General features: G+C 49.2%; 1 protein-coding gene across 2 annotated transcripts in view; it reads right to left on the bottom strand.

The window, feature by feature from the left end:
• Positions 1-4,357: 4,357 nt before the first annotated feature.
• Positions 4,358-23,983, bottom strand: part of Rcan1 (regulator of calcineurin 1) — a 79,089-nt gene continuing 59,463 nt past the window's right edge. Inside the window, exons 1-4 of one of the 2 annotated variants that reach the window (XM_048346259.1) lie at positions 12,374-12,564; positions 10,296-10,469; positions 8,318-8,477; positions 4,358-6,048 (exon numbers count right to left, since the gene is read on the bottom strand). In XM_048346259.1, the coding sequence (XP_048202216.1) occupies positions 5,876-6,048; positions 8,318-8,477; positions 10,296-10,469; positions 12,374-12,460 (594 nt within the window). In that variant the 5' untranslated portion in view covers positions 12,461-12,564 and the 3' untranslated portion in view covers positions 4,358-5,875. Of the gene's footprint in view, positions 6,049-8,317; positions 8,478-10,295; positions 10,470-12,373; positions 12,565-23,983 lie in introns of those variants that run through there. The other variant, XM_048346258.1, reaches the window with a different exon arrangement.

Here is a 23,983-nt window from a genome sequence, read left to right as displayed (position 1 = left end):
ACCGTTTGTGTCCCTGGGGTCAGAAGTCCAGGTGTGGGCTAGCCGGCTCAGGGTTTCATCAGGCCTAAATCAAAGTGGCAGTCGGAGCCGCCATCACACCTGAATTCATTTCCTTGTGGTGGTCAGCCTGAGGTATTGCTGCTGGACTGTTGTGAGCAGGTAAAGACCCCACCCAACCTCATCACCAAGGCCCTGGAAAGGTGCCTCCTCTCCTGTGTGTCTGCTTGCTTCCTTCTGGCCAGCAGGGGGCGTTGCTGTCTCCTGGCTGTACAGCTGTATCTGATTTAGCCAGATCCACTCAGGACAACCTCTCTGATGAGCTCGAAGCCAGCTGGCTCCGGATCTTTTCTATATCAGCCAAGTCCCTTTTGTCATACGCAGAGACCGACTCCGAGGATGCTATGCCATCAGTGTCGGACATCCTGCCCGCAAAGCAGAGTTACACTGAGCCTGTTTACCCTGGGCATGCATGGGTGGGGTGGCGACCTTGGGGGCCATCTTAGCATTTAGTCCATCTCCACCTGAAGCCTCGGCGTACAGCATGCCTGCTGATCTCGTTGGCTCCGACCTAGGGAATGTTAGGCAAATCAGGGAACATTCTAGTGACTATGAAGGCACTACCATGTTAGATGGGAGCCCCCGACCGCTGCCCCCTCGCCCCGCCCGAGGCCGCGCGTGCCCAGCACTTTGCATCAGGCCCCTCCTTCTTCATCTCGCTGACTTGTCCTCTCGCTTCTGCCTTTGGAAGAAGCTCTGGGCAGGGCTCAGCTCAGCTGAACTTGGGGCACGGCCCCCCGGGGTGCCTTTGCCATGTTCCTGAGCGCAGCAGAGGACAGCCCAGCGCTGTGGATCTGTCCGTTGCGTCTGCTTCGACTCCATTCTCAGCTCACCTCTCTGTATGCCAGGACTCTTCAAGCACTGGTCCCAGGAAGAAAGGCGGCGGCTTGCCTTGCAAAAGGCTCACAAACCACCATCCCTGCTTCCCTCTTTTGTTAAAAAAAGTATTTTACATACACGTAAATATTATCTTTGAAGCAGCAGAGTATTCGTTCTGGATATTTAGGAGAATGATCAAACATTAAACCTGAAGGAAGTAAATATCATCCAAGTCACACTTTCAAGTTGACTGATGGCAGACTCAGCGGTGGGAGCTGGCGATGAAGGACGCCTACAGGACAGTGAGTCAGTGAATTATTTCAGCAATATTTACTGAACGTCGTGGGCTTGGCACCGGGATAACTGTGATTCAGACAGAGGTGAGCGGGGTGGACAGGGGCCTGCTGTCACGGGGCTCAAACGGCGGTGGAGGGGGATGGTGGAGTCATACTTTTAGATAGAGGGAGCGTAAGGTAGGAAGCAAGAGTGGCAAGTGGGAAACGAGCATGGATGTGGGCCGAGGGGCTCTCAGGGCCACGGTGAAGAGCTGCGAGCAGTGGTTCCGCTTCCGCTCGGCCTCCCTTTCTGCGACTAAGTCATAAAACCCCAATCAGAATCCTGACGGGAAAGAGAAAAGGCTGAGTGTGGGCACCGCAACTCAATCACTTGTCTTTCACAAACAGAGCCATGATTAAAATGACCTTTCACGAAGCATCAGGAAGCACATGAGGGCTGGGAGACTCAAATCTCTCTACCCATGTAACTCTGCAGTGAGTCACACCATGAGAGTTTCAGACGTTGCGTGAAAGGCTGCCAGCAGAAGTTGTATACTTGGAAGATGAATTCTCTTCGTGCCCCACTTAGACAGAGGCTGGGGAAAGAAGGCATGTTTGTTATCATAATAGGCCTTCTTCCTAAGTCATTTTTAAGGTAAAGTATTTATGCAGTTTCCATCTGAATCAGTGACCTTTAGATGAATGGGTCTGGGTATGTGCTTACTATATTGTGGCAAACATTCCAGAAAGTTAAGCAAACACTATTCAGTATGACATACTCCAGCTGCCTGTTCACTTCTGGCGAACGGCCTATGCCCACGTGGTACATTTAATCTTTTGCAGTTTAACATTTCGTTTGTAGTGAGCTCTATACTTTTTACCTAAAATTAAAAGCTCTCCCCCAAACCCACATCTCCTGCGGGGAATGATCCACACAACATTCTGGAAATGTAAAATCCCAAATGTTCGTCAAGTGCAGATCAGTGTGCATAACCTGAGTATTAACAGCTACGCGAGTCACCAGGTTCATCCATCACCACCCTTCTCTGAAATTTCACACATATCTTGCTGAGTTTTCTTTCGTTGGGAAGCATTATGTACTGTTAGGTCAGTAATATATTCTGTCAGACTGGTACCGTTTGAGTATGTAATGTCTCCCACAGGAGCAGCTCATGGTTTCCAGCTGGTGTTGCTCTATTTCAGAAGATTCTGGAAACTTTAGGGAGATGGAAACCGGCAGGAGGAAATAGGCTACTCAAAGTATTACTTCAAAAACTCTATCTCATGTTCCCTGTTTCTAGCTGACTCTTTCTCACTCTCTCACTCTCTCTCTCTCTCTCTCTCTCTCTGTTTTTCTGTCTTCCTGGAAGCTATGAGGTGAGGAGCTTTGCTCTCCCATGATACTAAGCTTCACCCTGGCCCAGGAAACAATGGTGAGCCAGACTAGCACGGACTGAAACCTCTGAAATCATTGGCCGAAATAAATCCTTCCTCCTTTTAAGCCGCTTCTCTGGGATTATTTCTTACAGTGATGTTAAATCTAACACAATCCTGTTTAAGAAATACATTCCATAAATGGCAAAGAGAATATGTTGCATGTTTATGCCTGGTTTGTGCCTGTCATTTTGCAGTGGAGTGAGCCCTATTCAAAGACATTTGAACAGGTCCATCAGATCTAGCAGCCTGGGAACTACTGACCTAGCATATTAATGCCTTTGGAATTTCCACTGAGGCTGCCACACAGACCCACTACAGAGATGGCCCACACTGAGGACTGTTGGTGATGTGTGATTTTACATTCTAGACTCTGTTTCACTGCCTACTTTTTCCCAGTTAGGTAAGAGGACCTTCTAGAGGTAGGAATTAACTGGCAACACATCTCAGCTTCTTTCTAGGGTTATTTGTGACTTAGGATGTGTCTAGCACAATGCTTGGTCTATCTTTGTTTGCCATAGGGCTCTTAGTTATTTGAAACCAATGACAACCTCAGGCTGTATTTCTATTTGAAAATACCTTCCTTCTATCTCCAGGTGGCTAGTTAGCAAATCTGTTCAATATTGATCTGAGGAACTGGATGAAAATGTGGGTCTTCCAATATGTTCAAATCTTGAATTGTAAAATATGAAAATAAATAAATGCTTGTTGGGGAAATGACAGTACGGTATGTTTTGTAAAAGGAAAAAAAAAAAGTAGCATGTGGATTTTCATGCAGAAATACCTAATGTTACTCCTGATCAAGATCCACTATCTGACAGTGGCGGTGCATTCTTCTAATCCCTGCTATTCAGAGGTGATGGTAGAAAGACCATGGTCTTGAGGCCCAAAACAAAAGACTGTCTGAGAAAAGAAGTAAGAGTTAAAGGATCGTGGGCATTGCTCAAGCAGTAGTGAGCCTGCCCAGCAAGTGAGAGACTCTTAAATTTAATCCCAGTACTACCATAAGGATTCGTTTTTCACATTTCAACAAAGAATTACTCTTTATCTCTGAGGTGTTTGCGGGCTGGGCAGGCAGCTTACTATTGTTTGAAGAGTTCCAGGAAAAAGGCAGCCTGTTCACGTGGAAGTCTTACAGCTCTTCTGAACACAACCGGCCTCTGTAACTTAGCATCTCCAATGAACATTGTTTTCTTTTCTTTTTTTGGGGGGCCAGTCCTGGGGCTTGAACTCGGGGCCTGAGCACTGTCCCTGGCTTCTTTTTGCTCAAGGCTAGCACTCTACCACTTGAGCCACAGCGCCACTTCTGGCCTTTTTCTATAGATGTGGTGCTGGGGAATCGAACCCAGGGCTTCATGTATATGAGACAAGCACTGGGCCCCTCATCCAATGAACATTTTTAACAGGAAACAGGCAAACAATGCTCAATCACAATCATTACGAAGGGTCTGGAGGCACAGAACAGTGGTAGAGCACTTGCCTAACGTGTGTGAGACCCCAAGCACTGAAGGCAAATGGATGCATAAATCATTGTTTGCTGGAGGTCTGGCTGCAGGATTTCCATCCTATGTCATCCACTTGGGCAAAGGAAATGTTCACCAGTTTCAATTTATTGTTTTACCCTTTTACGGTGTGCCGTGCGCTGAGTGTGATCTATTGGACACAATCGGAAGTTTCTAAGTTGAAACTAGGAAAGGAAGGTGTCCTCAGGGACTGCAGACTTCAAAGGGTTTCGCAACTTAGGCCTAGAAATAAAATGAGGAATAGACAGCTTTTCCATAAAGAGCATATTGTGCTGATTTATTATCGAATGCAGTTAAAAAAAATACTTTGAGGTTAGCCTCTCCGGTTTAAAAGCACTTAACTAGAAACACTTGAACAGCTATCATGGCCTCTCCCTGACCGCGGTGTCTCCTCCCCAGTACTGTAAACAGAGGTGTGAGAACATTCAACCGAGCTCTTGTTAGGAACAGCCAAAGACTTCAATGCACACAGATCTGCCCTTACGAAAGAAAACCATCTCCCGAATTTCCAAAGCATGCATTGTTAACTTGGCAATAGGTGTTTCCAAGTGACAAACTTTGTGATGGTATTGTAAGGCCAAAATATAATATCTATTTACCGGACATACACATTACGACTAGAAAAAACATTACAAACGTTCCGCTAGTGTGACGGTCCCCGCAGGAATCCGTGGGGGGGGGGGTGGGGGGGGAAGGCACTGCACCCTTTCTCGTATCAACACACATCTACGACTCACTTGACATGCTTCGTGAATTCAACCCGGTTCGACACGGGCTCGGCGTTTGCTACCACAGACAAGTCACAGGTAGGTTAATACATCACGCAACCCTTCCGCTGCCCACTGCTCCATCCCAAGTGTGTAACACGAACGGAAAGACACTGCCAGCTTTATTTACAAGTTTATCTTGAGGTTTCCGTGGGGGTGGGGGTGGGAGGGGGGGAGGGTGTGTAAAACCAACTACCTCAACCAACAGCTCCCCAGATGCTTGGCTACGATTCACACACACACACACAAACCGCTACATAAAACAAAACGGGACAATGGAAACCAATGGCGGACCCCAAACACCCCAAAGGAACATTTCTCGCCCCCTAGAAGTTGGCAGTGAAACTGCTATTCTCTTGAATTTTCCAAGCTAAACTACACAGGAATTCCAGGTTTTTGCAAAAAAAAAAAAAAAAAAATCACAAGTTACATGATGTACCTGCCAGGTGCCGGGCGAAGGCAATGCAGGCTGGACACCCTCCACCGCGGAGGGCCGTGGCCCGGGCTTCCCGGGGGGTGGGGGGGGGGCTGGGAAGCGCCATGTACCTTCCCACGGGAACAGAGGGGCAGTCTGGAAAACCAACAGCGTACATGCACAGGTAGGAGAACAGGAGGGAAGACATGGAACGCTACGCATTTCCACATACACCGGCTGTCTTCGGCCGGGCCTGCTGGGCCCCCGGAGAGAAACAGAAAACTCCCCCCCACCCCGGGTCCCGCTGACCAGCCTGGCAAACACGGAACCTACCAGAAAAGAATGAGTACAAAACACTAGCACGATCGGTTTCCTCAAGACACGTCCCAGTGTCCCCGTGCGAGCGCCACACACGCGAGTGAGTGGCCCAGGGCGTTCCCGGGAGCCACGGACGCGGGCTGAGGGGCGGCGGGGCCTCGGTTCTCCTCCACCGCCGTGAGTCGCGGCTGCCGCCTCCCAGAGCCGTGACCGGCCGGCGGCACAGTAAAAGATTCCTCCACGCACGCCCTTCCTCCGTGGGCCGGTTCAGCTCAGGTGGATGGGCGTGTACTCTGGCCTTCGCGTCTGGATAATTTTTGGCTTGGGTCTCTTCATTCTCTCCATCTCGTCCTCCTCCTCGTTCTCCTGGTCGCTCTCGCACACGTGGACCACCACGCTGGGGGTGGTGTCCGTCGCCGCGTGCAGTTCATACTTCTCCCCTAGGGAAGAACGAGCAACGGCGGTTAACCGGGACGAGTCCTCCGGACGCAAAGGGCGCGGGGGGGGGGGGGGGGTGTGAGTGCGAATCAAGCCACCCGAGGGAGGTTCGGCCACCTTCTCCCCACCTTCGATAAGGAAGAGAGACCGAGCCAGGCCCCGTTTGCATTTCCTTTCTTTTTTATTTTAAATTGTTGGCTCAATTCCCCAGGCACACGGCTGTCTTTAGTCACACAGAGCCCAGTGCCTGGGCACATGGAGAACTTTCTGGATTTTAATTGAGTGCTTGATACACAGGGACTTTTTTTTTGGCCAGTCCTGGGCCTTGGACTCAGGGCCTGAGCACTGTCCCTGGCTTATTTTGCTCAAGGCTAGCACTCTGCCACTTGAGCCACAGCGCCACTTCTGGCCGTTTTCTGTATATGTGGTGCTGGGGAATTGAACCCAGGGCCTCATGTATACGAGGCAAGCACTCTTGCCACTAGGCCATATCCCCAGCCCACACAGGGACTTCTGAGAGGCCTTTTCCAGGGGCTTGTGAGCCAGCGGAGGCTCCTGGCTCGTGTCCAGGCGCGGGTGGGGTGGAGGCAAGGCAGCCCTCCTCTCTGGGATAGGCCTTCCGCGTTTAGAGGAGCATGCGTGGTGAACAGGCCGGAGGCCCTCCCTGGCTCTTCCTTCCACTGGGAAATCGGCCCCTGCAAAGCCCTCCATTCTTTTGCTACCCTCGGGGCAGGGGATGGAGGCCACGTGCTTGCACTGCTGGTGAGCGTTCCGCCCCCTGACTGAGCTGCTTTCTTGGCCTGCTCTATTTTAAAATGCAATTCTAGGCCAGACACTGACGGCTCCTGCCTGTAATCGACTTACTCAGGAGGCTGCGATCTGTGGATCATGGTTCAAAGCCAGCCCTGTTAGGGAAAAGTCTGTGAGGCTGTTAGCTCCAGTGAACTAGCAAAAAACTTCAAGTGGTTCTGGCTTCAAAGCTCTAGTACAAGCATGCACACCCATGCGTACACACACACATACACATGCTAAAGATATCACAATTTGAGGAAGTTCGGGGCTTGGCGCTGTACTTGCAAAATCTTTGGTGGGTTGGGGGGAGGGTTGCGCTCAGGGCCTCACGTTTGCTAGGCAGGAGCTCAACTACCCCAGCCCCGTTCCCAATCTCTGAAAACCCTGGTTTGAATAGAAAATACCGTTCAAGTTCAGTGTTACAGGAACGGATCCCGAGTTGACTTTACCGCACCTCCTTTGGTAAAAAGGCTTTTCCTAGCCCCCGGGGAGGGCGAGGCGGGCTCTGGAGTGTGGGCTGCCTGTCCCAGCACTGCCTGCCTGTCGGGCAGTCGGCCCCGGCCCTGGGGGACACCCCGCCTGCTCCGTCTCTAACGCTCGGCCTTGCTAATGCGCCGCTCTGGAGCTGTCGCGGAGGGCTGCGAGGGCTGCGTGCCGGGTCAAGCCGGCCCTCTCCCACCTTGACCTTCGTGCCCCGGTTAGCGCTAAGAAATGTGATTCTTGGTGGACAGCACCCTGGGGATTTCCGTGTGGGTGATGTTTGTAGGAACGCGATCTTTTCAGCAGGAAGCTGCTGATGGTTCGTGAACATAAAACCCTGGACCCGAGGGAACATGGGGTTGCGGGGTCAAGGAGACACGAAGAGCTCGTGATCTCAGCCCTTCCTCAGCTAGCTCTGTGGTGGGCAGGAGGCGGCTCGGGCCTCCTCACCCCCGGATGTCTTCCCTCTGGGCCCTGCCACCGAGCCCTGGCACACAGGGCTGGAGCCACTGCCGTGGAATGGGCCGCTTTCAAAGAATCCTGTGCCGAGCCCTGGACGACAAGGACCCGGCGCTGTGGAAGAGCCTTCTGCGGGGGCGATCTGGTCCGCGCCCTCCATTCCACTGTGTGAGGCCCACTCTGAGGCGCTGCTGAGGGGGTGGGAATGGGGTCGGGGGAGTCACGTGACTCAGGGACAGTTTCTAAAAGGAGGGTCTGTTTTCTCTTTCCTAAAATCCCCTCACTCTTCCCACTGGGAGGAGGAGGACGTGAGGTCTGGGCATTGGCCATGTGGGTGGGGGTGGGGTGGGGGGGGGGCCACCGGCGGGAGGGGCCGGGATGCACGCGGGGGGGGGGGGGGGACTTGATAGGGGAGGACGGTCAGATCCTAAGACGCACTGGCGCTGAGCCATGGCGAGCACAGGGCCACGGGGACCCCTCCGCGCCGGGAGAGGCGGGCCCGCTGTTGGGGGAGGGGGGCTCCCTTGGGGTGCTGCTTACCCGGCCCCAGCTTGGAGATGGCGTATAAAAGGTCGTAGTTGATGACGGGGGTGGCGTCCTCCACTTGCTTCCAGCCCACGGGTGGGGAGGCGGGGGGAGAGATGAGGAACTGCTTGTCTGGGTTGGGGGGCGCCAGGTGGGAGCTTCCTATGTGTAAGGTCTGAGGAGAGAAAGCAACATCGGGTCACTGCTCCGTGGGGAGACGGCGGCACGTCCGCGGCACTCCCTGGAAGCTTCTGGAAGGCCGTGCTCTGCTGGGACAGGCAGCTGGGCAGTGATTCCGAGGTGAATCAGAATCGGTCTGTAAGAAGAGGTGAAGGGGGTGACTGGACTCACTGGCGGTGAGTGACAGAGATGACGTTAGGGCGGATGGACCCCGTCTTCCGGGTCAGAAGTGATCTCGGCATCTGCTCTTCACCTTCCCGCAGATGCAAAACGTCGCAGCCGTGAGCCACAGCCTACCATCCTAGCTTGAGCAGCGACCAGAGGGTGACTTGACTACAAGTTAGACAGTACAATACAATACAATACAAGAACGACTTGAGATCGCAAGCTCACCCGTTTGTGTTGCCTTTATGGCTTAAGATTTCCTCTCCAAAACTTTCACAGTTAAGCTACGAGCCTGGTGGCTCACACCTGTAATCTAAGCTATTCAGGAGGCTGAGATCCCAGGATCATGGTTCAAAGCCAGCCTGGGCAAGAAAGTCAGTGGGGCTGGGACGGTGGCTTAGCGGTACAGTGCTGGCCTACCGTGCACGAAGCCCTGGGTTCGATTCCTCAGCACCACATATACAGAAAAAGCCGGAAGTGGTGCTGTGGCTCAAGAAGTAAGAGTGCTAGCCTTGAGCAAAAAGAAAAAAAAAATAGCCCAGAGACAGTGCTCAGCCCGAGTCCCAAGCCCCAGGACTGGCAAGCAAAAATAAGTAAGTCAGTGAGACTCTTATTTCCAATCAACTATCAAAAAAGCCAGAAACAGAGCTGTGGCTCAAGTGGTAGAGCACTTAGAGACAGCGCCTGGGCCCCGAGTTCAATGAACAAGAATCACTGAAGCACTCAGAATGGATCATGAAGGATGAGAGCAGTAAGTCATTACTGACACGGAACCTCATCTGGGTAAGAAAGGCGCTTACGGGGGAAGTGTTCCTCTGCTCCCCGCCCCCACCCCCGGCCCCCCATCCCGTGCCTGGCTCCTGGCTGGGCCTTCAAGCACGGGAAGGGCTCTACCGCCTGTCTCCTATCAGGCTGGATGTGGCAGCCCCGTGCCGCCGGGCACACGCGCGTGTAGGCTTGTGGCTCTCCACCTCGTGAGCGTGCCGTGAAACACTGGGGGCGCGCACACGCGCAAGCGCAAGCCGCTCGGATCTGTCCAGTCGGGAGTGCTCCTCAGCCTCACCCTCGGGCGGCTCCTGCCGCCGGGATCGTAGGGGCGCTGGGGCAGCCCCGGCGGCAGTACACCCCACGTGACCCGGGAAGCCGGCGTCGCGCAACGGCGGCACAAAGTCCAGGGTGATTTCTGGGTTCCCTTTCAAATTTATCTTGGCTTGAAGTGCCAGACTTTGAAGTCAGGCCCCATTTTACCACGTGAACCCCGTTTTAGAATCTTGCTTGCTTGAACACCTGATTGTTGTAACCTTGTTCTTTGCCTTTGTAAGCCCTGTGTAATCGCAGCTCGGGGCTCCCTCCTAACCGCCGCTGTGTCGGTGGGTAGGACAAGGCCCGAGTTGCAGCTCGCTTGAATAAAGCCTTGCCTTGCTTTTGCATTTCGGCATGTCTGAGTCTCGGTGGTCTTCTTGGGGGTGGTCTTGCGACTTGGCACAACAAAACAAGTGAGGCACTGAGAATTCTGAGTGTGAACTCTGACTTTTTTGAGGTAAGGGTTTTCTGGGGTGGGGGGTGGGGGGAGGGGAGTGTGCGTAGATTTCAATCCATGTATAAAGGAGAGGGGAGAGCAGGTCTAGCAAACACGTTTACCACTTACCTGAGCAAAATATAACTTCATTTCCTTCCCCAGAAACTCGGTCTTGTGCAGCCGCAGCCGGGCATCGGCCGCGGATAAGGGGTTGCTGAAGTTGATCCGGACGCGCTTGAAGCTCTTAAAATACTGGAAGGTGATATCCTTGTCGTACGTCCTGAAGAGGGATTCAAATTTGGCCTGGAAGGTAGTGGAAACAAGGACGGGAGTTAAGCCTGAGGTGCACACGGACCTGACCAAAGGACACCGCTTTCCTCACTGAGAAAGTCAGCTACCAACTTCAGAGCTTCTCGCTTCTGAGGAGACACTACTCTGTTTAGTTCCCACACGTGTTCTACCTCTGACACTGGTGAGACAGTGCCCTGGCTCTCATACAGGTGATCAAGAAGATTTGATTTACTAAGTCTGATAGGATTTATTCATGAAATCAGTAGAACAATTAGAGTGGTTAGGAGAATGGAATGCTCGACCTAGTCGCTCCTCTTCAGCTCTGGAACATTCCCATGCCTTCCATGTGGGGTTCTGCATAGGTGAATGGGTGAGCACACACCCAGAGGTGTGACGGGTTTTCCCCGGCTGCCCATTTACCTGTCCTACCTATCTGGGGCACGGGCAAGTTTGTGCTCTAAGTGAGTCTTGGTAAATCCAGAATTTCACATGACCTCATCAACAGGCACTGTGACTAACTGTGGAGGTCTGGAGTTATGATTCAGAATTTGGGAGAGATGACTTTTATGAATATATTTAGAATGTAAGTCAGGGCTCAGGACCAGAGCAACAGAAAACAGACACTAGTGCTAAATCCAGATCACTACTGTAGCTTACAAAAATCTTGTTTGTTCTAATAGTTGATATATCTGGCTATTACTATTTTGACCTAGTATTTCTACACTTAATTATAAAGGTAATCATTTTGGCCTGGCACTGGTGGCTCAAGTCTAGAATTCTAGCTACCTAAGAGTTTGAGACCTGGGAGAAAAATGTGTTGTTGTTGATTTCTCTAGAAATCAACAACAACAACAAGAACAAAGCAACAACAAGAACAGGGTAGAGGGGTGGCTCAAGTTGTAGAGGGCCAGCCATGAGCAAGGAAGTCTAGGGAGGCCCTGAGTTTAATTCCTGGTACAGGCCTACACTCATACTGGAAAGTCATGCTTTTAAGCATATAAGGTTAATATGAATCATACTGACTGTCATATTTTTATGCATAGAATGAGCCTTATCATTAAGGTAAAAATGTTGTTCCAGCTTCTCCCCAATACTGTACACAAAACTGATTAATAACAGTAATTCTTCACAAGATGGCTTTGAGTATAAAGCATATAATACATTCCCACACAAAACATATACCTGACATGACTCCTTTATACTACATATAGACACAATATTCACTTCTATATGATACTGTGTATTCTTTCCTGTATGGAACATCAATAGACACAAGATTCACTTCTATATCATATCTATATCATATATCTATATCATATATATCCACTCACTTTTGTATGAAATATCAGCCTGCCAGGTACAGTTTAATGAAATGAAGAAAAATATCATGATTAAAATCGCTAATTATATGAATCACTGCAATGAGAGCTGCTACCCAGAAGGCACATGTAGCCCACACTTGAATTACCTAGTTTTATTATTTGCTAGCTAGAGAAATCTGGAAGCTAGAGGCGTTCCCTTGTAATTACTAGAAAATACATGACAAACTTGCGCTATTGATTCCCTAGGAGGAAATTAAAACGATTCCACACTCTAGCTGTCAGACGGCTCCATTTGCCGTCAGAATAGGAAGAGTTCACACGCAGCACGATCAGAAGGAGAAGCACACGGTACCCACGTACAGCCCGACTCGGAAGGTGAGGCGGGAACTGGACTTTCCCCACACTGAGCTCTCGGGAAGTCAGTGCTGTAGACCACAGCTTCTGCTGCTCGTGGCTCCACATCACCTTGGAATCCTTTCACACGCATTTCCCCCCAGCACCCCCAAACCCACTAGCGAGCATCTAACCCCGGAGGAGGATCTGCCTCGCGCGTTCAACGCTTTCCCAGAGTCCATTTGCATCCCCCAGCCTTACCCTGCTTTCACTTTCGCTGAAGATCTCAGTGCTAGCCACACAGGCAACCAGGGAGCTAAAACTGTAGTTAAAGTTCCTAAAATGCATCTTGCTTTCTTACTAGGAAATCTCTAGACCCCCACGCGGTCGGAGCCCACGCACGCACGCCGTGCTCCTTTCTGTCGGGGGTTCTTCCTCAGGCCCAGGCTTATAAAGCACCCAGCGCCAGCCCCCCGGGGGGCGGGGGGACTGCAGCTCGGCAAGCATCCTGTTTGGACAGCAAATTCCTGAGTCAAGTCCTGTATGCTGGTAGGCAGACCCGGGACAAAGTGTAAGTTTCTACTGGAAAGAGGTGACGTCAACACCTTAGTCATTTTCCCTATGCTAATTACCTCTGGCAAGAGGATGGAAAAGGCAGCTGAGGTTTGCTTTGCAGCTGCTGTATCCACCCCTCTTGTAGCATAGTTTCCACTGCGAGTAATTCCATTCAGTCCTCAGACAACAGGCAGCTAACTCCTCAGCTCAATGCTGAATGGGGCGGGCTTGCTTAAGATGGAAAATGTTACGGAAGAAAAAGGCCCAAGGTCTTAAGCAGTAAACAGTAATTAGCCTCCACGGAAGTTTCAAGGGTTTGGGAGACCTGGAAACTAAAAAGTCTTGTTGGTGAGTTGCTTAGCCCTGCAATTTCCTGAAAACTTCAATCAGTGTTTCATAGTGGGGCATTAAAGAAAACATTTTGAAATCTGAATTGGCCAGTGAACTGTTTCTTAGAGGGGGGAAAAAAAGGGTGGGATTTATTTTGAAATGTAATGTTTTGTTTTGCTGTTTTTTTTTTTTTTCCAATTGAACTTTATTGAATGGATGTGCCAATTCCCACTTGGATTCCACAGGAGGACAAACGGAAGACGTCCTAAAGCAATTCCAAGATCTTCATTTACAGACTTTATCGTTGTGATTTGACAATCAGGAATATGTGATACTTGGATTCATTTCTAATGGCAAGCAAAGGCAAAACATCTCTTGCCTAGCATGTACCAGGCTTTGGGTTTGACCCCAGCATCACAAAAGCAAAAATACTTTGCAGGAGATTTTCGTCTCTGAAACTGAGAAAGGGATCCTGCTTAAAGGCTCTCTCTCTCTCTCTCTCTCTCTCTCTCTCTCTCTCTCTCTCTCTCAGTGTTAATTCTGAGGCTTGAACTCAGGGCCTGGGCACTGACTGTCCCTGAGCTTTTGTGCTCAAGGCTAGTGCTCTACCACCTGGCTTTTTTTGGTGGTTAATTGGAGATAAGAGTCTCACGGACTTCTCCCAAATCTCTCAAATTATTTAAGCACTCTCTAGGTTAGGGACTGGGAGGAACAGCTCCTTCTGCACTTCCAAAAGTTTAAGGGAACCCTCACATTAACGTTTTTACTTCAAGGCATCATTAATGTCAGCCAATAATTCAAAAGGATATATGCAACCAGGAAAAAAAAAAACCCAACAACAAAGGAGGCATTTAGTTCTTCAAGAAAAGGAAAAGCAAAAAAAAAAGACTTCTTGGATGGGTACAAGTTGCTTAATTTCAATGCACTGGGTCTTACTGCCAACTGAGGAGTTATGTAAGAAATCAGTTCTGTTTGCTTTGCCAAATCACCACAACTCTCAGCCTGAAAAGCCCGAGCTGCATTTATTCTAGAAAGGTTTGGAACACGGAGAACAGTAGCGTGCGTCACACCGGAGCCGCAGTCCCGCTGAATAATGCTTTGAGTGTGAGAGAGGCAAGGAGTGTGGGGCAAGGGAGAGGGTGGTGAGGGCAAAGGGGTAGAAGACACACTCCATTCCTCCAGAGCCTCCAGCTCCTTCCATCTGCTTCAATCAGGGGCCTCCCCTTTCTGGCCCCCTACTGCTCACCGTGACTAGGAGCTTTTCAAGGATAATCAGAGGAGGAGGAGAAGGAAGGGGAAGAAGAAAGGGGAGGAGGAGGTGAGGGAGTTCATTGTCTTTACAATCATGACACAAAGCTCTACATTGCGCACATTTCCATCCATCTGAGACAACAGTACTGGCTCCCTGGGATTTACCATTTTTATTTCATTGTATGAATGGGGGTGGGGTGGGGAGAATGGTGAAGGAAGTATTTGAAGATCATCCAACTGTCTTTGAAATGACAGACGTGTCATCCAATGTCTCCCAAGCAAAAATGTGTCATTCAGTTACCTGCCTTTAAACTGATTCCATCTGAAAGAAATTGAGGGAACTTGAGCATTTTCACTTTTAGATTAGAAATAGGGGCTGGCTAAAATGGTGGTTGCTCTTTGACTGAAAGGCTGGAATTGATGCCATCTGGGGGGAAAAAAAATCGCTGAGTCACAAAACGTGCTAGAGATGGGGACCAACAAAGAGGCCCAGCTTGGGAAAGTGTCCTTGGGAACTGGAGGAGGTGTGGGCAGATTTGCTTTTTCACCTCCTTTTGTGTCAGTCCTGGGGGCTTGAACTCAGGGCTTTGACTCCGTCCTTGAGCTTCTTTGCCCAAGACAAGCGCTCTATCATTTGAGCCACAGATCCACTTAGGACTTTTTGGTGGTTAATTACAGACAAGTCTCGCAGATGTTTGGTTTGGTTTTTTTCCTTGCCCAGGCTAGCTTCAAACTGCGATCCTCAGATCTCAGCCTCTTGAGTAGAGTAGTTCGGATTACAGGCCCGAGTCACTGGCACCTGGCTATTTGCGTTTTAAGGTGGCACACTACGTAGCCTGTTTCCTTCATGGCACATGACAACCAGGCTGGCAGGGGGGTACCGGATTGCTTTATGCCCGTCTGCCCACCGGACAGTTTTTGTTGGGTGTCTGTTCTCTGCTTTGGATTCCTAAAGGAATCCACTGTGGCTGTGTTACACAGTGTAATAAAAATTGATCCTAAGTATTAAAAAGAAAGTACACTTTTCTACTTACATATTCCTTGTCGTTTAAGAGACAGGACTTTCTTTCTTTGTGCCAATGCTGGGGCTTGAACTCAAGGCCTGGGCACTATCCCTAAGCTTTTTTTAGCTCAAGGTTGGCACGCTGTCACTTGAACTACATACATCTCCATTTCTAGATTCTTGGTGCTTTGTTGGAGAAAAACAAAAACAAAAACAAAAAAAACTCCTCATGGACTTTGTTGCCGAGGTTAGCTTTGAACCAGCATCCTCCGATCTCAGCGTTCTGAGTAGTCAGAACTGCAGATGTGAGCCACTGGCCCCCAGCTGGGGGCTGGTTGCCATTTGCTAAGTGAATGCCAGTGGTCTGGGTGCAGTGCCCGCAGCAAAGGCTCGCTGGAGCTCCTGAAAAGTCGCCCTCCACACAGTAAACGAAAACCAGAGGCTGAAAAAGACATGAAAAGCTCAACCACTCACTTTTCCATGTTTTGCATTTCTTCCATTGAATCATAAAACTCACAAATGAAGCTCTTTAACCCGCATTTGCCTCTTCTGGATCCACTCAATTAGAGTCTATTTCCATTAATGGTTTCTATTTTGGGTGAGGAAAAATCGAGGTTTATGAGGAATTCCATCCTTCCCATTACTGCATTCTTGAAGCACAGCTCGGATGACCTTAGCAATCCCCCCACCCCAAGGAGCTGACAAGTGTGCGGGGAATATGTCAGCTGAGAAACCTGAAACAAGGAGCTGAGCCGAGAGGGAAACTGAGTTTTCACTTGGGTGTGCCAAGAATGAGGAATCTGCAAAAGAAGGAATATAGTAGCACACTAAACGGGTGTTGGTGCATTGATCTTGAAGCGTCAGCATGGCCACCTTTCACTGGAACCTTTAGCCTCTGAGACAATATTTTTTGTTTTGGTTTCTGGAAGTTTTGCTCTTGTTTCCCCTCTGCATTCTTGCCTAGGGCAGAGCACTGATTTTCAACCCTAGGGATAGAAAACACAAGAGCTCCCTTTTGTTCATTTTTACCACGTCCCTGGGGCTGTACCTGGGTTCTCTTGCATTTGCCTGGCACCATACTTACTCTTACTTAGCAAACTTAAAAGTACAGGGGAAAGGGCTAGGAAGGTGGCTTAGCGGTAGAGTGCTTGCCTACATGCATGAAGCCCTGGGTTCGATTCCTCAGCACCACATATATAGAAAACGGCCAGAAGTGGCGCTGTGGGCTCAAGTGGTAGAGCACTAGCCTTGAGCAAAAAGAAGCCAGGGACAGTGCTCAGGCCCTGAGTCCAAGCCCTGGGACTGACCCCCACCCCCAAAAAAGTACAGGGAGTGGTTGAGCTTTTGGGAGGACACCAAACTCATCCCGTGGCTCCCTGGGTATTTAGACAAATGCTCGGGGTGGTGGGTGACCTCCTACCTGATGCAGTCTAAGCACCAGGATTTACCATGGCTATTGGTGCTACACAGCAGGCGAAGACTCCTGCTTATGGGGCTCACAGTGTTCAACAGCTACATGTCTGCTCCCCAGCTGTGTCCCTACTCTCTAGCATTGCCGTGTACCAGATAGCAGCACTGGCTGGAGATTCCGAGGCTCGAGAGACACTTCTGGGTCTCTGGCAGAATCTCTACCATAACCCTCTGCAGGACAAAAGACCATACTCAACTTAATACCTGCTCACTTTGTCTTTTTTTTTTTTTTTAAGTGTCAACTTTTAAGGTACATTTTGATAAGGTATCCAGTGTAAAGCATTTGCACAGAATTTATAAAGAAAATGCTTGGCTGGCCGAGGCACTCAAAAAATCTTTACCAAAATAAGGTTTATGATAAAAGATACTGGGGACCATTTGTCTCAGTAGTTGTGTGATTAAATCGCACCTTTTCTTTAGGATTGTTCGTGATGTTTATAGGGCTTTCTGGTTTGGGGCGATTTTAAAGGTAAGTTTGGGAATGGGTTTGGGGGAAACCAGTCCTGAAGTGAGAAATTTATTGTGTTATCTTAGTGTTTGCAAAGTCCCAGAAGAAATGCAAAGGAGTGGAAGTAACCTTCTTTTTTCCAGTGGGCTGCAGTGGCTCTAGCCAGGAGGCCCTCGGGAAGAAAAAGCAAGGTGCTGGTTCTCCAACCGCAGGGAAGGTCGAGTAAGAATACCCATTGAAATAATACAGAATAATATAAAGCATACCCTGTAGGAAAACAGAAGATGAGCTGTTAATAATAATCTTCGGCCTGGTACATTTCTGGTACTTTGGAGGGGAAAACAAAGGAGAAGCCTGAAATATCATTTAGTACTTGTACGGATTAGTTCAAAGGAATGTACAAACAATTCACAGTGGGGGGGATAACTCAGAAGTTCTGAGAATGGCTTACTTATGCCAGTGTAAGAAACGACAGATAGCTTGGTGCTCTAAGCTTACATTAAAAGTGAAAATGACAAACACACATTCCAGCAGTGTGGCACCCAAGGCCTGTTAGAGCTTACAGAGGACATAAAGAAGACCTATAAAGAGATAAGAAAAGGCTGGCTCGTGCTTGTACTTCTAGCAACTCAGGAGGCTGAGATCTGAAGACTGGTTCAAAAACAGCCCAGCCCAGGTAGGAAAGTCCGTGAAAATCCACGAGACTTTTATCTCCAATTACCACCAGAAAACTGGAAGTGATACTGTGGCTCAAAGTGGTACAGTGCTATCCTTGAGCTAAAGAGCTCAGACCCCGAGTTCAAGCCTCATGACTGACCAAGAAAAAAACAAAAAAGCAAGAAAGGAAAGAAGAGATCACCAATCTAAAGTGTGTTTGTGTGGGGGAAGGAGTATACAAATTTGTTCCCGAAGACAGAGGCCAGAGTTCACAGATGATTTCATCTTGTTTGTGATGTCTCATGTGTGCTCAGAATCTATTAGCTCCTTTTTCCTTTTTATCTTGACTTTTTCTTGTATATAAAGATTAACCACTGTTACCCACCCTCGCTAACTTCTTGCACTGTGGACATTGTTTCAGATGAAGAAATCGCCATAGGCAAATGGAAACAATGCTTAATGATTTGGAGAACTGCAGATGAGGACTGGGGGAGGTGACATTTATTTAGAGATTACTGGGGCCAAAGTCACCCCAATTAATCATCTGTTTTTTAGTCTGTTCCAGACCTGTCTCGCTTTGATGACTGATTTTTAACTTTGGCTTTGATACCTTTCTCAGCCAGAGGCACAATACTGCAGTAACAAAAGCCTGGGCAAGAACCACGCGTCCAAAAGCGGGCTGTGGTTTTGCTAGGACATTGTCACTAAGTCCCAGATGATCAACACCTTCCTCAGCTCTGGATCATTCTTTCCAGCCATCAATCCCTTCACATTCAAAGGAGGAACAGTGCTTTCTGGGTGTTGCTGACTGCAAAGCCTTATTCCTCCCCTGAAGCACTTCATACTCCTATCTCAGCAAGGCTGAGACAACGTAGCCCCCTAGCCAGGAGACCGGGCCAAAGGCTCAGAAAAGGAAGGGAAAAGAAGAAGCAAAACCAACGTCTGTAAATCTTAAACCCCCGAAGCAGGGTCCTAGCCACACCCACTCGCAAAATTCAGGAGTCAGCTCCGACGTGGGTTTTGTGTGTGGGGCCAAGTGCCGGGAGAAGCGTGTAATGTGCCCTTCACTTCTGTTTCCATTACCGTCCTCACGCCCTGTTTCCACGTCTGCAGAGGGAAGCGTACACAGGGCAGAGCACGCGCTTTCTTCTGACCCTTCGATTGCATTCTTGGTTGACCAGATGCCTGACCAATCACACACGTCCCCGGGAGGGGGATGCAGTGGTGGAAACAGACTCCAAACCAACTATAAGCACAGAACGACCGTGCCCCCACCACAGCTTGGATTTCCCTCGTCACACTCACGGAAGAGACCAACTGTGCCCTGTCTATTTGTCGGGGAAATCTGGATGTTCACATAAGGGCCTGAGACCTGGGTTTATGTCTTTGCACCAAGGGTCAGAGACCGAAAGGTTGTCCTCTTTCAACCAGGCCTAATCTACCCCCCGTAAACTGGGGACATCTTCTGACATTTAAAGTTGGGGGCTTTTGGCTGGGCAGGTGGCTCAGGCCCGCCATCTGATTTACTCAGGAAGCCGATTCCTGAAGATCGAGGTTCAAAGGCACCTGAGCAGGAAAGTCTGTAAGACTCTTATTTCCAGTTAACCACCAAAAAAGGTGGAAGCAGAAGTACGGCTCACGTGGTCGAGTACTACTAGCCTTGAGCAAAAAAGCGAGAGAACACTGTCTTGAATTCAAGCCCCCCAAACTGGCACAAAATAGCGTGTGTGTGTGTGGGGGGGGGGTTCATGTAGAAATTGAATTTCTGATTCTCTTGAGGGGGCAGGAGGGGCCTGGTAACACAGCTCAGGGCCATGTTGGGGCTTTGGCTAAGCAGATACTGTGGGGAGAAAGGAATGTGCACTCCAGTAGGTGTTCCCACTCTTCCTTGTCTTATCACGTCCCCTTCCCAGGTGACCGACCCCAAAGGCATTAGACTCCTCTAGCATCTCATCAGAAACAGATCAGTACTACACAGGGTGCCCAAGACTCAGCAGAGCTGCTGCTTACCCATTCCAATGCTCACACCAACTAATCAGCACCCAGCTATCCATCCAGAGAGCACCCATCTCTCCCTCTCCACAGCAACTCCACACACACAGACACACAGACACACACACACACACACACACACACAGAGCCCATTCTCCTGGGTAACTCGTTGGGCACTGCAGAATGTTTCTGCCCACTTCTGAAGTCTTAGTGAAATGCCAGGGAACCGTGAGATGAGGGAGGACCTCGACTGTGCGCCAGGGTACAGAAGCCTCAGCTGGTCTCGACTGTTGGTGAGAAACGACCAGGCTAGGTCCCACCGGAAGGCAGGCAGGGCGGCTGAGAAGCAGAACCCCAACATGATGCGAGTGAGTTTTTCTAAGATGCCTTCGCTTAGAAGACCAGCGTGAGAAAGCAGCATTTCAAGCCGTTCCTGCAACAGCCGGGACGCTGTCCTGACGGTCAGTTAGGAGCTCAGGCAGGAATTTGGAGCCTTGGCTCTTGTCCACTCAGGCTTCTCCATGGGCCGCCTGGGCTGCCTGGCCAGTGTGGCAGCTGTGTTCTAGTAGGAAGGCTCCTAGAGAAACAAGGTAGATGGCATGGCTTCATTTAGCCTTGCCTTGGAAGCCACGGGTTGTCTTGTGCACCTGACAGTAGCTGCTGAGGTACTCGCCCTGGTCCCCACGTTGGAGGGCAGGGGATAGGATTTCTACCTCTCGTTGGGAGAATGGCAAGGTTTTCCAGGAGCCTGCGGATGAGAAATAGTACTACAGGCATCTTTGGAAAATTCAACCTGCAAAATTATCGTTATGATAGCTGCCTAGAGTCCATACTACCCGCCCCCCAAGACACACTTACACACCCTCAACACCCCCATGCTCTATGCATTGTCCTCCATGCCCAAATTAGTGTGTATGGCCTCATAGAAGATTTTTGTCTACTATATTAACGTATTTATTTTGATGTTTTCACAAAAATATTAAAAATGCAGCCATGTGTATTGCATGGATTACTTTCATTTTCAAAATAAACAAAGTATGTCCCAAGAAATCCAGGACATAAATGAACAGATTAGTACTTAACCAAAATCATCCAAAAACTCAGGCAATCAAAGGAACCTGTTCAAAATGAAGAAAGTGGGTATGTCCTTTGTCTTCTTCCTTATTTGCTTGATTTCTTTACTTTGTTTGCTAGTCCTGGGGTGTGGACTCAGGGCCTGGGCTCCGTCCTTTTTGCTCAAGGCTAGCACTCTACCTCTTGAGCCACAGTGCCACTTCCAGCCTTTTCTGTTCATGTGGTGCTGAGGAATCAAACCCAGGGCTTTGTGTATGCGAGGCAAGCACTCTACCACTAAGCTACCTTCCCAGCCGCTTGCTTGAGGACTTTTAAGACAGGGTCTTGCTATGTAGCCTATGCTGGTCTCGAACAAATGGTTCTCCTATCTGAACCTCACAAGTACTGGGATTGCAAGTATGCATAATCATGCCCTGGAGACGTGTCCCTTAATAAAAGCAACTCCTTATTTGATTCTACATGAAACATTTAACTTCCTATTTTTTTTTTCAGATAGGAACGAGAAAATGCCAAGGTGTATCCTTCCCTAACCATTTAAGAGTTAGCCCTGTTTTCGAGTCCTGTATCTACAAGACTTTCTGAAGCTGGACCAGGACATTAGGATGTGATCCCTGCCTACTGAACTAGCCCTGCAGGTCGTCCTTGAGCTGAGAGTCCTGACCGCACACAAGAGTGATCATTTCTATTGTCCTGGGCCTCAAGTTGTAGTTCTTCTCCCAAGCTACAAACTTCAGTCCTTGAACAGAGAAAAGAATTGTGCTTTAGAATGTTAAGGCCCCCGGAAGAACTCTGAGTACCAAGCCCTGAGCAACGGCTCCATATTTCCTGTTGGATTCGACGGAGGTTTTTGAAGGTATGATCATACCTTCTTCCTCTTTGTAATTCCAGCAAAGAGTCTGGAACTCAGCTGCATCATCATTCAGGAATGTCTATGGAGAGGTTTAAGTGTTCCAGGGTCTGTCTTTAGTTTAATGGAGGAAATTAGAGTGTATTAAAGGCTGAGAGAATCAGAACTTCCTTGGGTTACCAGAAGGTGTGTAATATGAGTAATTCAACCCAGTTACGGGTTCAAGTGGACACTGGGTACAATTGTTAATATAAATGGTTAAATGGACGAATTACTAGTTTTTCTTTAAACTTGGAGATCTGTTCAATGTGTGTTTGAAAAATACGTGTTTTGTCTCCAGCTCGGCAGCACCCAGCCCCAGAAGAGCCCACCTGTCCAGAGAATTTTCCCCTGTAAACGAATCCAGCCTCGAATTTTCCCTTTAGCAATGCATTCCTTTGGGGTTGAGACTTTGATCTCCAGAATTTGCTGATTAAATACAAATTCTCTTGGAAGGCCTGGTACATTAAACAGCTGTCCTCATTAACTGCCTCAATGGGGGAAAGTTTATTGGGTAACATTCCAGGCTTGTCAGGAGAGAGAATCTGAGGAAGGGGGGCAGGCTGGGAAGAGGAAGGAGGCCAGGATGGGAGCTGGAGCAGGGGAAGGGGAATGCCGGGGAGAAAGGAGTCTTTGCGAGGACAAGAACTGGGAAGTTTCACTCAGAAGAGGCGTGCTGGCTGGAGGCCACACAGACCAAGTGGTAGATTTCCCAAAGGGCACTGGCCCGTCCACGGGGGACCCCTCCTGTGGGGTCCAAAGAACGTGTGCTGTGCTTGGTAGGGTCGGCTCACATTGTGTACGGAGCTTCCCTAACCACCAGCCGCCCGTCCAGGACGGAGTCACGTGACTGCTCCTGGGTGCACACGCAGCCCGGTTTAGTGCAGAGGGCAGACACAGTGGGTCAGTTTGGATATTCCGCTAGATAAGGAGGGTTTATCTGGAGAGGTTATCAAAGACAAGCAAAATAAATATTTTCCGGTGAAATCCCTGTTTGCTTTACCTGATTTAGGTAGAGAATGGGATTTTCCTCCCCCAAAGCATAATAGATTAAAAACAAGACTTTGAGATCGTGTACCACAGTGCACATAAAGGCCATGATACCAATTTAATACATTGCAAACAAATTAAAACTAGTGATAAACCATGGATAAAACCACAGCAGCCCTGCAAACCCAGTGGACACTCCATGTAGGAGAACCAACGCAGGGGGGTCTGCAGAAACCGCGGTGATTGGTCCTTTATTCTGTCGTTTTATTTTTCTGCAGCAACAGGAACTGGAAAAACATTTCCCAGATGGAAAAGAGTGGCAAAGGTTATAACTCAGCAAACTGCAAAGCCACCAAAGACTTCTCCATCTAAGAGACGGCAAGAGTAGGGTCTGCTAGTGGTTTGGATCGTGGATACCCCGTGTGCAAAGGCTTGAACTCCAGGTTGAGGCCCCTGCCCCCTCCTCTTCCTTTTTTACTTCCAGGCCTCTGACAGGGCTCCCACTGTGTGATGCGGCCTCGCCACAGGCCCAAAGCAACCGGGGCAAACCGATCATGGACTGCAAACCTCCAGAACTGTGAGCCGAATGCCTCAAGTACTTTGTCACAGTGATGGAAAGTGTCTTTAAGGTGGACCGGGGATGTGCTTGGAAATAGTCTCTTCCTGAGCATCCAGACAGGAATGCAGTCTAGCCGAAACCTCCAGCCTCATAAAACCCACCCAGACCTGCATGCCTAGACTTCTATTCCTTAGAGCTATCAGACACGGCGTTGCCGTAAGCCACTTATATGCCCTGTTACACAGCAAGAGGAACTGTTCCTCAACAAGTCTTCCAGGTGAGTAATGTATGTGCACGTTTGAGTGCCTTGAATGAGCCTAAAAGGCTGCTGCCACCGACAGAGCACTGGGTGAGCAGACACCTTACTTTCTCTCTATGACACTTTTCTTTTCCAGGAAGATCAACCTCCTTCGTTGTTGTTGTTTAATTTTCTGGGTTTTTTTTTCTGTGTGCTGTTATAGATGAGTGAATTCCAAGCCTGGACACTGCCCCTTGGCTTTTTAACTCAAGGCTGGTTGGTTATCTACCACTTGAGCAACAGCTCCACTTCTGGCTTTTTTTTTTTTTTTTTGGCCAGTCCTGGGCCTTGGACTCAGGGCCTGAGCACTGTCCCTGGCTTCTTCCCGCTCAAGGCTAGCACTCTGCCACTTGAGCCA

This window comes from Perognathus longimembris, chromosome 5 (genome assembly GCF_023159225.1).
Source record: "Perognathus longimembris pacificus isolate PPM17 chromosome 5, ASM2315922v1, whole genome shotgun sequence".
NCBI classification, from domain to species: Eukaryota; Metazoa; Chordata; class Mammalia; order Rodentia; family Heteromyidae; genus Perognathus; species Perognathus longimembris.
Note: the sequence above shows the minus strand (reverse complement) of the source record. Positions and strands in the feature narration are given on the sequence as shown.